The following is a 12,609-nucleotide window of genomic DNA, read 5'->3' on the forward strand; positions in this document are numbered from 1 at the left end:
AGGTCATCGGTGTTGGAGAAGCGTCTGTACTGTGTAGTCACCCAAAACCCGTCGTTTCCATCGGTAGTTTCAAGATCGAACAGTTAATAAAGCAACGCAAGACTTAACACATAACAAAACCCTTAACAAGCGCACTGAACTACTGCGCATCCCTTCTTAAATGGCAGCTGGGGAGACGATAGGAGAGGAAATAAACGAATGTCTCGGCTTTTATCGAGGGTGTAGCGCACTTTGCCGTGAAACCAGATGCGTCCCGAATACCCGAACACCCGAACACCAGCCGAAGGACGCAATCCGACAACACGGGGAGGATTTACGGGACGTTTATACACCGTAGGGATGTTGAGGACCACAACACGCGTATTGGTGCGCTAAAAACGTGTCGTTTATCTCTGCTGATTAACCGCATCTCTGTTGCGGCTTAGTTAGAATGAAATGACATCGGTTTTTGCGTCCCTGTGTTGATGCACCCAAGGCATGACTAAGAGTTTGATTGCGCGCCACCGAAACTCCGAAGCTCCTTCAAAAATAAATATTTTTCAAACGGTCATACGAAAGAAGCATCGCGTATGGTAGAAATATTATAGTCCAAACACGGTAGGCCTAAATGGTCTCTCAGATCTGTTTAGTGTAGCTACGACGCTTTATGTCTTTGGTTTTCGGTGGCGCGGCCACATGTGTTGGTTAGGCTATTTTTTACTCTGAATCGCTCTCACTGTGTATACCGGGCACTCACTATAACACTCAATCTGAATACCCAGAGATGTCTTAAAAATACCGATCACGGTTTTATTCACCGACCGCTAGACTCTCAGACACCTGTTCCCATTAGGGCCGTTTTGACCTCCTAACCTTCAAAAGTGATGGCAACCTCCAGCGCTCTTAGATGATGAAACTGTATTAGAATGAAGGAGGCTTCCAGCCACAATGCGCTTTGCTTTCTAGCGTTAAAGGTCTAATCAGGACGTTAATGTCACTAAATTAGATGTAATGTATATATGCTACTTTATTCATCAGATAACTGGGAGTCCCAATTAACTAGCAAGGGAACAATGGCCAGTTTTAAAGTCATGCGGAACAAACAGACGAAAGATGACATCGGTTCATCTTGGTGCATTTATCCGATGCACGGCGGCTTCAATAGCCCCTGAAGTGCCGCTGTCCTATTTAAAGTCGAAACTTCTCCATGGTCGGGTTTTTCCTCAAAGAAGCATAAAAGACAAACCCATTGCCGATGTAAAATTATCTTAATTGAGCTGACTACAGACCTTTTTTTTTTTTTTTTGCCAAGTTATTGTAGTACAAATTTTTCCATCACAAAGAGAGAGAGAGAGAGAGAGAGAGAGAGAGAGAGAGAGAGAGAGAGAGAGAGCAGAATGTAGACCAAGAAGCACAGCCATGTTTGGTGTGCTTTAGTAAGGAAATATACGGAAAAGATGGTATGAAGGATTTTTAAGGGTGAGAGAGAGAGAGAGAGAGAGAGAGAGAGAGAGAGAGAGAGAGAGAGAGAGAGAGAAAGAGAGAGAGAGAGGATTTGCCAATGGCTCTCTACTGCCATCTACAGGACCACAACTGACATGCATTGATCTTAAAACTACTATATACAATACCTTGACATGAACACAAATTAAAGAAAGAAAACACTTTTTTTTCCTGCTCTAAAACTTTAAAAGAGAAAAAAATTACTGCAGAGAATGAGTGTTGTGACGTGGATTTCAAATTCCCTCTCAGGCTTGTCCCTGGGTGTGATTTTGGCCTGGTGCGACCCTCTGCCTCAGGCCTGCTCTTAGACAGCTCGCTCAACCTCAGCACAAGTGTTCTGCACGGCCCCACGCCCGTCCTGGCCCATGGCAGGTCCGGGAGCGCCGGGGTTCCGGAGCGGCTGAGGACGCAACCCGGAAGGCTCGGCACGCCGCTCGGCCCTCGATGCGACCTGATCGATCGCAGCTCACGCCCCCCAGGGAGTTGGATTGGCTGTGGACCCCCGATTGAACTGCGGCTCCGCGCGGCATGGGGAGAGCTCCGGAATTTCAATCGCAGCCTGCACAAAAACGGCCACTGTCTTTGAGGGAGGGTGGATGGGAGGAGAATTAGAGAGACAGAGAGAGCGAGAGAGAGAGAGAGAGAGAGAGACAGAGAGAGAGAGAGAGACAGAGAGAGAGAGACAGAGAGAGACAGAGAGACAGAGAGAGAGCGAGAGAGAGACAGAGAGACAGAGAGAGAGAGCGAGAGAGAGTGAGAGAGAGACAGAGAGAGAGAGAGACAGAGAGAGAGAGAGAGAGAGAGAGAGAGAAAATAAGAATGACAGAGAGGGTGACAGCATTAGACTGAGCAAAAGAGGGCGAATGAGTGTTCTCTGAATTAAGTACCTTAAAGTAAAAGGAAAGAAAGTTTGAAAAGAGAGGATTTCTCTCTCTCTCTCTCTCTCTCTCTCTCTCTCTCTCTCTCTCTTTCCAGAGTTATCTTTTCTTGTTGTTGTTTTTCTTTCTACTTTTCCCTCCATTCTAACGACCCCCCAGACACCCAGCTGTGGAGACCGTGGCAGCGGACCCGCGCTCGGGTCAGGAGGTGTCTCCCTCCTCTCACGGCTCAGGAGACAACACTGTAAATAATTGAGAAAGAGAAAGCACTGGGGTCCAAACACTGCATAGCACTGCTGTGCGCGGAGCTCCGGCGGGTCTCTGGTGTGCCCGCAGCCCAGACTCTGTTTACACCTGCCATGAAGGAGGCATTCTTAAGCAGGTTTGGATCGAACGGCAGCACGGTTAGTAACCAGGATTCCTCTGGCTTAAGTTCTATCACCATTTCTGGATCAAGCGAGACAGTGTCGAACCAACTGTTAGAAAAAACCCAAACACTTTATGCCTTTATGGTTATCTGATCCATGACTAATTTGGATGGTTATTTGTCCCCCCTGATTCTGAAACACCCCCCCACCCCAACAATGTGTCTACCGAACATAGCTCATTGTTAAAACTTCTGTGTCTCTCTGAAACACCCCTACTGCGCTGAGGCAATCGCGTTCCTTTTCATCAAACACTCTTATACAGACAAACATATATTTATCAGTCTGCGCGCTCCCTGGAAACCAAACCCGCGAGCTTGGTATTGCTAACACTTTTCTCTACCTGCTGCAACTGTAAGTAGCTTGTGAGAGTAACTTCTGTACAAGAAGGCACATTCTTTTGGCATCTTTTTAATGATGCATGCAAATTTGCAGTCTAAATAATGCTGGAGCATACTGGTGTTTGTTGAAGTCTTGGGGAATACTAGAGAGTGCAGGTGTTGGATGCAGACTCTGGTGTTGGCACGGTTTAAGATTATGATTAGGGACACATCTGCTTCTGCTATCCGTGCTCCACTGTTTTAATGTCAGGTCTGTACCTGCATTGTCTGTCTATTGCCATTGTCTTTTGTTATAAATAGTGTTCATTGTGTTTGTAAAGTGACCTTGAGCAGGAAGGTACTACCTAAATAAAAGTGACGATGATGATGATAAAGAAGAAGACGTTTTTCGCTAGCGTGTCAGGTTGGCCATTACTACATTATTAGTAAGCTCTGCATAAAGCTGCAAAAATCATATTTAGAATGAATATATTATATTTTATGATGTAAATAATTAGTATTATATTAGTTGCTATGATAAAAATGATCACATGTGTAGTGTAGAAAAATGTGTAGTTTGTGTAGTTCTGACTCCACCAGAAACATTAGCTTTACAACTACTGTCTTCAGCTCTAAGTGCAATACAGCTTACAAATCCATGTTACTGCTCCCACCTAACACGCCAATGTCAGACAAAATGACGCATGTGTCCGTAACCCGCACGTTAGAAGCGCAGCTGCGCGAAAGTGCTCGTGTGCCGAAGCATTCAGTTGAGACGTCACTCTCGTGAAACTGATCTTAGGTTGCTATAACTACCGCTGTAGTGGAGAACGGCTGCCGGCTTCCTAAAGTGCTGTGCCCTCCGGGACACAGTTGTGAGAACGATATTACGTGTCGCATCCAGTCCCTTCTCAGGGATGCTCTGAAGATCACGTAATTACATGTCAAGGTTCAAAAAAAAACTTGGGAGTATTCATATATCTGCACAAGCATGTTAAAAATAAACACACACACACAAACACACACACACAGGTCTAAACTGTTGCTGCTGGGTTTCATAACACGCATGGAACGGCACAGCTATTATAACTGGGTTTTCTTATGCTAATTGTGGAATTAGAGGAGGGATATATTGTGGGTGTTAATGACTCTAATGCAATACAAAGAGGTCAGACTAAGAGCATTATACAATACAAATGGATAAGACTAAGAAAAAACTATCAGACTGTTCAAGGATCATGTTCAACCTTTCACATCCTTATATACGAGCTCAGTGCTGGCAACACCAAGGACATGGGTTCAATTCCCATGGAGCACGTGAACTTTCAAAGAGTGTCTTCAAAACATTGTAAATGTAGTATGCAACTATATGTACGACAGGCTAGTTGGTGACATCATGACTGCAGTCCTTTCCTGTGACTTCATTCTTAATGCAGACCATGTAGCGAGATTCTTACTACACACGTCTTTTGCACTTTTGGGTCACCATGTAGACTATCAATCCGCAGTGCTTGACAAACATTCCTACCCAACACACGGTCACCCAGGAGGAATAAAGTTCTCTAAAACACCTTGGAAGGCAAAGCCGTTTTTAACGCCAGACTTTTAAAAGGCCGACACGCTTGCAGTCCCCCGTCAAATGTTGCACTATAGGCCTCTTGTGTCAAAAGCGTGGACAGAAGCCAAGCATGCAGATGTTGCCTTGCATTGAGGGCTCCGCAGTTCTGAGTGCAGTGGCTGGCACCGCCCCCCAAAGCTCCAGCCCCCCCCACTCCTCCAATCCTCTCCGCACACCCTCAGCCGTGACCACAACGCCTTCTCATGCTAAACACGCCCCTCTCAAATTTCTAAGAGGTTGAGGTGTGAGAAATTTGAGCATCGATACACTTTCTTTACTGCACTAACACAGAATGCATCCCGTACTAACCAGGAAATCTAAGATGATTGAGATTAATCGGCCTACGAAGCCTTATTTGTTTTAGCGTACTGTTGTCATTGGAGTCTAGGTCAAAAATAAAGTGCAAATTTTTGAAAGCAGTGGCAAATGCTAGCCTGGCATACACACTACAGGTGTGTCTGAGCTCTAAGAGGAACATAATCGCTTGGCACAGTAGGAACCTATGACTGACATCGGGTACCTCTCTGCCAGACAACCGTCCCAACATAACAACATTACCTTTTGGGTATCCTTCAAAATGGCAGAACCTGTCCCCAACCGTATCCCAAGGGTGCCATGTGCGTCTGTAACGAGGCGTGCTCTCAGATCTGCTTGGAGACGATTCGAACGGCGGGGAACGCCACAGCCCCTCGACACCAGCAACAGCGCCAGCGGCGCATGGCGTGCGGCTCGAACGTTTCGCACTTGAACCTTTCCGTGCTCTGGCTCACCGGAGATCAGGAGGGATCCGTCTTTAAGCTCAGCAACATCCGGTCAGCAATGGTGTGTGTCTGTGGTTCATGATGGAGCCGAACACGAATGCACACACACACACACACACACACACACACACACACACACACATACACACACACACACACACACACACACATACACACACACACACACACACACACACATACACACACACACACACACACACACACACACATACACACACACACACACACACACACACATACACACACACACACATACACACACATACACACACATACACACACACACACACACACACACACACACACACATACACACACACACAGGCATGCACACACAGTTTCAGCCACTCACAATTGCCTCTGCTGGGTTGGGCGTCATCAACAGAGCGTGATGTCTTATACAGAGACATGACAGCCGTGGCAAAGGTCTACATGAGTTTGTACACACTGATTGGACTTTCTCTCTGTGTGTGGGTGTGTGTGTGTGTGTGTGTGTGTGTGTGTGTGTGTGTGTGTGTGTGTGTGTGTGTGTGCGGACGCACACTCCTGGAGGCTGATCAGTGATCATTGGCCCTCTGTGGTTGAGGGAGAATCAACCAGGATTCAAATGCCAAGCTGCAAGATTCAGACACACTACATTTTAAAACAGCACCAGAATTCATTCACGCTACATTATAAAACAACAGCAGAGTTCAATCACACCCAATCTTTAGTGCCAACTACATGCACATAGCTACACTTCCTTTAGCACTGTCAAAATGTAGACAGCTGCTGCAGCCTGACAAACTAATTCAGTTTTGCATTCTAGATAAGGTTTGTTACTGCAAACTCTGATGCAGTTTATTTATTACAATAGAGCTTAACTATATCAACACAACACGCAATGTAGTGGTAAATATCAAATACTTTAGTGGTGGCTCATGCATAAAAAAATTAAATAGTTTTATGAGCTCCCATTAGGAAACATAACGTTTATAAAAATGTACAATAAAAAGAAATTCGCTTTCCTGCAAATGATTGTTTCTGTATACGGTACAATATTGCCATCTTGTGGCTGACAATGGTAGCACGACATATTGAAATTACGCCGAAGCTATTAGGAATACTATTCAGGGTCTCCAAAAATGTGTTCGAGGTGATTTATCGTTCCGCTTTCAGTTTAATAATTCTTCTATGACTGTTGTCATCAGAACATGCAAAGCCCGCAGACAAGAGCTATGCAGAAAGAAAGAAAGAATATAGGGATATGTAGAATGTGATCCATGCTCTTATTTCTTCATTATTAATTATTTTAGCTGCTATTACCTGGGACTTTGTCAGTAAACACCATCTCGCCTGCTACTTTAGACTATCTAAAGTCCTATTTCTCCCTCTGCTGGTTACCAGTTAGACACGTAACACCGTTAATGGTTTGATGTTTTGTATCTCGATCACTTCACAGCATAGCTCCGAGCTATTCTGACCTCCTGTGTCCACATTCGCCTGATAAAGTTTTGAGATCTTCAGGCTGAGAACAGAAAGCGACATTTCACTGTATTTTATAAGACCCACAATAGTTTAAATCCGTTTCAGTCTTGATGTGTGCTTTTGAGTTGTCATGTTGGTTTTTGTTTGATAGTTTACTTTGGTTGACACCTGGTGTCTTTAAACGCACTGTATAAAATAAACGCACTGAATATAATAATAATAATAATAATAATAATAATAATAATAATAATAATAATAATAATAATAATAAAAGTCACTTTGTCTTCATAATATCTGCGCACTGTTCCGGTGTGGTTAAAAAACGAACAACAAAAAAGACCCAGGTCAAGTTTCAAAGTTTACTATTTTGCGGGCACCCAAATGTAAGCACTGGGAGAATATGAACTACACCATCAGTGCGGACCTGCTGTGAAACTCATGTTTAGTTTGGACTGCAAATTTGTGTCTCCTGTCCAGCAAAGAATCGGACCTAAATCGGGAGGAATCCAGGCGTTCTTACTACAACAGAATTAACCTACTTCAACCCTCAGGTGAATTCAACGGGTTAAACTACAGAGCAACGAAATAAATCAGGTTTATAATATAGTTTTAACTGTGTTTATTTCAAGGTTTCTCTTGGGAGCGCTTTCGGTTTCGTGGGCAGCAACACTCGGCTGCAGCTCCTGGCTCAGCGCGCCGGCTCCCGTGTTCCGGTGGCCGGTAGACCGACCCGCCCCGCCCCAGCAAGAGCGGCTCCGGTCCCACATGACGACTTTAAGATCGGCTCCTTTGCCAGGGGCAGAACCCCTAGTACCTGCGTGTCTGTTTGCCCCAGAGCCGGGCCGTGGGAAGGACCCCGAGGGAGGGGAGACGGGCCACGGAGTTGCCCGGGCTCTGAGCAGCAAGGTAGCTAGGCCCCGCCGGGCTGTGTGTGTGTGTGTGTGTGTGTGTGTTTGGGTCTTATTGTATGAATATTAGATTAGATTTGGGTTTGTTATATGCATGAAGAGGCCTGGATCGTCGCAGACCTGTCCAGACTGGCTGTGCTGGATGACTGTAAGACACCGAACTAACTGAAAGTCGAGTGAAAACGTCCGTTGTGTTGTTCGGCCTGTTTTACTTTTTAAATATACGTTTTTACCGTAGATTAACCCACAAACTCAAAGTGTCTAAACCGCATTCAAGCACTTGGCATGGGCCAAACATAAACGGTGCAAGTAGATACTGATATGGTTTCTAATTTCGTTGGTGACTGAACATTCTGTGCGAGTAATGAGACGTGAGTCACAAGAGGAGCAAATTAGTTTTACAGATGTTACAAGCAGCATACAGCAAACGTTCCAGTTTGTGTCAAATGATTACATGTGTTTTTATGGCTTTTGATTGATCTAAGATTGAAATGCACAGCCTTCTCCTGACACACACACACACACACACACAGACACACACAGTCAGTGACACTCCAAAGCTTCCCACAATTATTCCTGTTTGGTTTAGTTTTATTTTGTGTTTATTTTTTTACAAACAACATTTTAATCTGTGCTGTGTTCGTGTGTGAGCAGCTGGCCCTGGTCAGTCCTACAGGGGAAGAGTATGACCATCTGCTCGGCCAGCTGCGCGCCAGAATAGACGAGGGTTCAGGGGAGACCATCTACGTGGTGGGAGCCGGCTCAGGTGAGGAGGCGGGACCACCTGGTCTCCGGTCCCGCCCACAGAGAGGCGGCGCAGTGTCGGGGAGCGGGATTCAGTTTGCCGCGGCTGCTCAGCGAGTCCTGGCTCAGCCGATTAGACATCACTGCTTTTATCCTGTTCCAGTACAGGCTTGGATCTCCATGGCAACAGTGTCTTTGAAAGCCTTATAGAAATGCAACATATGCAGAAGAGAAAATATGCTAATAGCCTTGTCTCTGAAACACCACCCCCGACCCCCGTATCTCCCGCTCAGACGGGGACGATTACGGGCTGGACGAGAAGGACGTGGAAGCGTCAGCGGCGACGGTGCGCTCCCTGTGCGAGCATCTGGATGCCGACCTGATCCTCCTGTGGGAGAGGCAGGAGAGTGCAGGCAGCGTGCGGGACTACCTGATCCGCCGCAGGGTGGGCGAGAGCGACTTCCTGGAAGTGAGGTAGCGCCAGAGGCAGGAAGGAGAGATGGAGATGGAAAGTGAGAGAGAGAGAGAGAGAGAGAGAACATGGTGCATGCATTCTGAGAATGGGTGCCCTGCCAGTATGTGCAATATGAATTCTGGTGCTCACATAAAGAGTGTTTACAAGTGCAGTTATGGCAGTATTACAATACTAATATTAATAGTAGTATTAGTATTACCACACTACACACATACTAACACACACAGACGGGCGCATTATGCAAAAGAGCTCTTTACCACATCACAGTGTTGTTTCCTGCCTGCTTTGGGCGTCCTTACCAAATCCACACTCTCTTCTGGGCGTTTTGATGAAATACAGCATTTGCATAATCCATTAAGTGTAAATAATTTTGGTTAAAATAATACAAGGCGCTCTTCATTTATACCGCATTATGGGGTCACTGTTGTATTGTTAATATATCGCCAAGCGTATCGCAGTGATGCGTAGCAATGTAATCACAATATGATATTGTTTTTCACAGCCTGCGGCCTGAATTTTCCAAATATTACAGCGTATTAAGACTCCTGCCCTCAGGTTACAAAAACCAGGTCACAGAGAGGAAGGGGGCAAATTGTTTGGCTCCAGAGTACCGTTGTGGTGCCAGACATGGTGCATTACAACTAGCCTGACTGAAAAATGGAAGGCGGCCTAATAGCTGTAGAGTAGATTGCAGCCAATTAGCTGTCGGAGGAGGCATACGCGATAAAGTGCTCGCTCGGTGTCTGTGTGTGTGTGCGTCAGGGTGGCGGTGGTGGGCAACGTGGATGCTGGGAAGAGCACCCTGCTGGGCGTGCTCACCCACGGCGAGCTGGACAACGGCCGAGGCTTTGCCCGCCGGAAACTGTTCCGTCACAAGCACGAGGTAGAGAGTGGGCGCACCAGCAGCGTGAGCAACAACATCCTGGGCTTCGACCGGCACGGCCGCGTGGTCAACCGGCCCGACGGCCACGGCGGGGGCCTGGACTGGGCCGAGATCTGCGAGAGGTCCTCCAAGGTGGTGACCTTCATCGACCTGGCCGGCCACGAGAAGTACCTGAAGACCACGGTGTTCGGCATGACCGGCCACCTGCCCGACTTCTGTATGTTGATGGTGAGTTGGGGGTGGGGCTGGCGCGGTGGGGTGTAGGGAGAGGAGCAGCGTGAAGACGGACAGTGTTACCGTGCCGTATAGGAGCCGCTGTGCGAGTGTGTGGTGCGGGAGGCAGAATTTCTGTAAAGGTGTGTTCACCCATGCACTACGTGCAAACTGCAAACTAGAGTCCCACCTACTGGAAGTGGAGCGTGTGTGAGTTCTCTCTCTCTCTCTCTCTCTCTCTCTCTCTCTCTCTCTCTCTCTCTCTGCAGGTAGGCAGCAATGCAGGTATCGTGGGTATGACCAAAGAGCACCTGGGTCTGGCCCTGGCCCTCAGTGTGCCTGTGTTTGCAGTGGTCACCAAAATAGACATGTGTCCTGCCAACATCTTACAAGGTACCTGACTGCACTACAGACCACGTGAGCTACACGCCTTCATATCAGGGCTGAGACATTAAAGGCTTTCAGAGGTAGAAATCCAGATTTAGAAGAATTTTTTTGTTTGATAGATGATTGATGTTGAAGTGGACCATGGATACACATTTACAGAGCATAGTCACTCACAGAACTGGTTAGACAAAATGCTATTGGATATTTTGCCCACATTGTTTATATGTAGCTCATATACTGTGTGTGTGTTATAGAGACTCTTAGACTGTTACAAAGGTTACTGAAGTCTCCGGGTTGCAGAAAAATTCCAGTTCTGGTTCACAACAAAGATGATGTCATTGTCACAGCCCTAAACTTCAGCTCAGAAAGGTAACACACACACACATACACACACACACACACACATACACACACATACACATACACACACACACACATACACACACTCTCACGCACACACACATACACACACTCTCACGCACACACACACACACACACATACACACACACACATACACGCGCACACACACACACATACACACACTCTCACGCACACACACATACACACACATACACACACACGCACACACACATACACACACACACATACACACACACACACACACTCTGTCTCTGTCTGTCTGCCTTTCTCTCTCTCTCTCTCTCTCTCTCTCTCTGTCTCTCCCTCTCTCTCTCTCTCTCTCTCTCTGTCTCCCTCTCCCTCTCTCTCTCTCTCTCTCTCTCTCTCTCTCTCTCTCTCTCCCTATCCTTCCCTTTCCCTCTGTCTTTCTCTCCCCACTTCTCATCCTTCATGTTAATGCTGTGGGCCCGATCTCCGTGGTAACGGGGGAACGGCGAGACGGTGGCGCCAGCCTCTGTGTGCCTGAGAACCTGCCGCGCGTCTCGCCTGTCGGCGTGCGCCACGGCGTTCGCGACCCGGCCGTGAACAAAGCCGCCCCCCTCTCTGTAACCCCTGCCACTCAGAGAGAGACGGAACGCGACTGAAAATCTCTTGGCCGATCTGTTTTTACTTATTTATTTTTTCTCCTTGCCGTGATGTGCACCTGCAGTCCAGACTGAGTTATTGTTGCTGGCCACAAAGAAGAGAAGCGAGAGGGAGAAAAAGGTTAGATAAGAACTATAGAAAATGTGTTTATTGTAACAAAGATGGAATTTTTCTGTGCTGAAGGCCCCTATTTTTGTCTTTTGAAAGCTGTGTTTGAGGTTTTTTATCTGGTAGTGAATAACGCACTTTGGTTTTGGTTTTTTTGCTGTTTTGCGGACACTTTTACACATGCATGGGATCGGTAACATGCACGCCCTCTGTAATGGTGCTTTGAACATGCCATCCTGGGAACCGTCCTGGGAACCGTCCTGGGAACATCCAGGCCAGGGTAGGAGCATACTGAGCTAGGAAAGGAAGTTTCTCTTGACTAAACCTACTAAAAACCTACTGGACGAAAAGAAAAGATTGATTATGCTGCTCTAGGAAGGCTGTAGGATCCAAAGGAACAGACAACATTAGATGAAGAACGTGATCGTATCTTGAGGTCTTTAGACGGTAACTAGAAAGTTGCTGGAATCATGCCACACCCAGTACAGGAAGAAGTTGCGTTTCTGAAACTGTCATACTAAGACTCGGTTATCGCAATATGTTACATAAAAATTCTTATTATACTGTAACAGTAATGAAAACAGTCTAACAGTGCAATACAAAATCAGTTGTGTGTGCGCACGCGCGCGCAGAATGTGTCCAATCTTCCAGATCTCCAACGTGACTGGGGAGAACATAGACCTCCTGAAGATGTTTCTGAACCTGCTTTCCTCACGAACCACATTCAGAGATGACGAACCAGCAGAGTTTCAGATAGATGACACTTACTCAGTACCGGTAAGACACACACACACAAACACCACCTATTCGGGAGGGGTGAGAGGCACGCACACACACACACGCACACAAAACAACGCCTGATGCACAGCCACATTTTAAATTGCTCATGCCCCGCGAGCTCCATCTGCAGTTG

General features: G+C 46.6%; 1 protein-coding gene across 5 annotated transcripts in view; it reads left to right on the top strand.

Annotated features, from left to right (window-relative positions):
• Nucleotides 1-7,333: 7,333 nt before the first annotated feature.
• Nucleotides 7,334-12,609, top strand: part of gtpbp1l (GTP binding protein 1, like) — a 70,356-nt gene continuing 65,080 nt past the window's right edge. For 3 of the 5 annotated variants that reach the window (XM_081706146.1, XM_081706145.1, XM_027025536.3), the window contains exons 1-8: nucleotides 7,334-7,523; nucleotides 7,602-7,878; nucleotides 8,535-8,646; nucleotides 8,918-9,098; nucleotides 9,862-10,210; nucleotides 10,465-10,588; nucleotides 10,837-10,951; nucleotides 12,329-12,473. In XM_081706146.1, the coding sequence (XP_081562272.1) occupies nucleotides 7,738-7,878; nucleotides 8,535-8,646; nucleotides 8,918-9,098; nucleotides 9,862-10,210; nucleotides 10,465-10,588; nucleotides 10,837-10,951; nucleotides 12,329-12,473 (1,167 nt within the window). In that variant the 5' untranslated portion in view covers nucleotides 7,334-7,523; nucleotides 7,602-7,737. The remainder of the gene's footprint in view (nucleotides 7,524-7,601; nucleotides 7,879-8,534; nucleotides 8,647-8,917; nucleotides 9,099-9,861; nucleotides 10,211-10,464; nucleotides 10,589-10,836; nucleotides 10,952-12,328; nucleotides 12,474-12,609) is intronic. The other 2 variants (XM_081706147.1, XM_035520835.2) reach the window with 2 other exon arrangements.

This window comes from Electrophorus electricus, chromosome 23 (assembly GCF_041902795.1).
Source record: "Electrophorus electricus isolate QZ-2024a chromosome 23, ASM4190279v1, whole genome shotgun sequence".
In the NCBI taxonomy this organism is placed as follows: Eukaryota; Metazoa; Chordata; class Actinopteri; order Gymnotiformes; family Gymnotidae; genus Electrophorus; species Electrophorus electricus.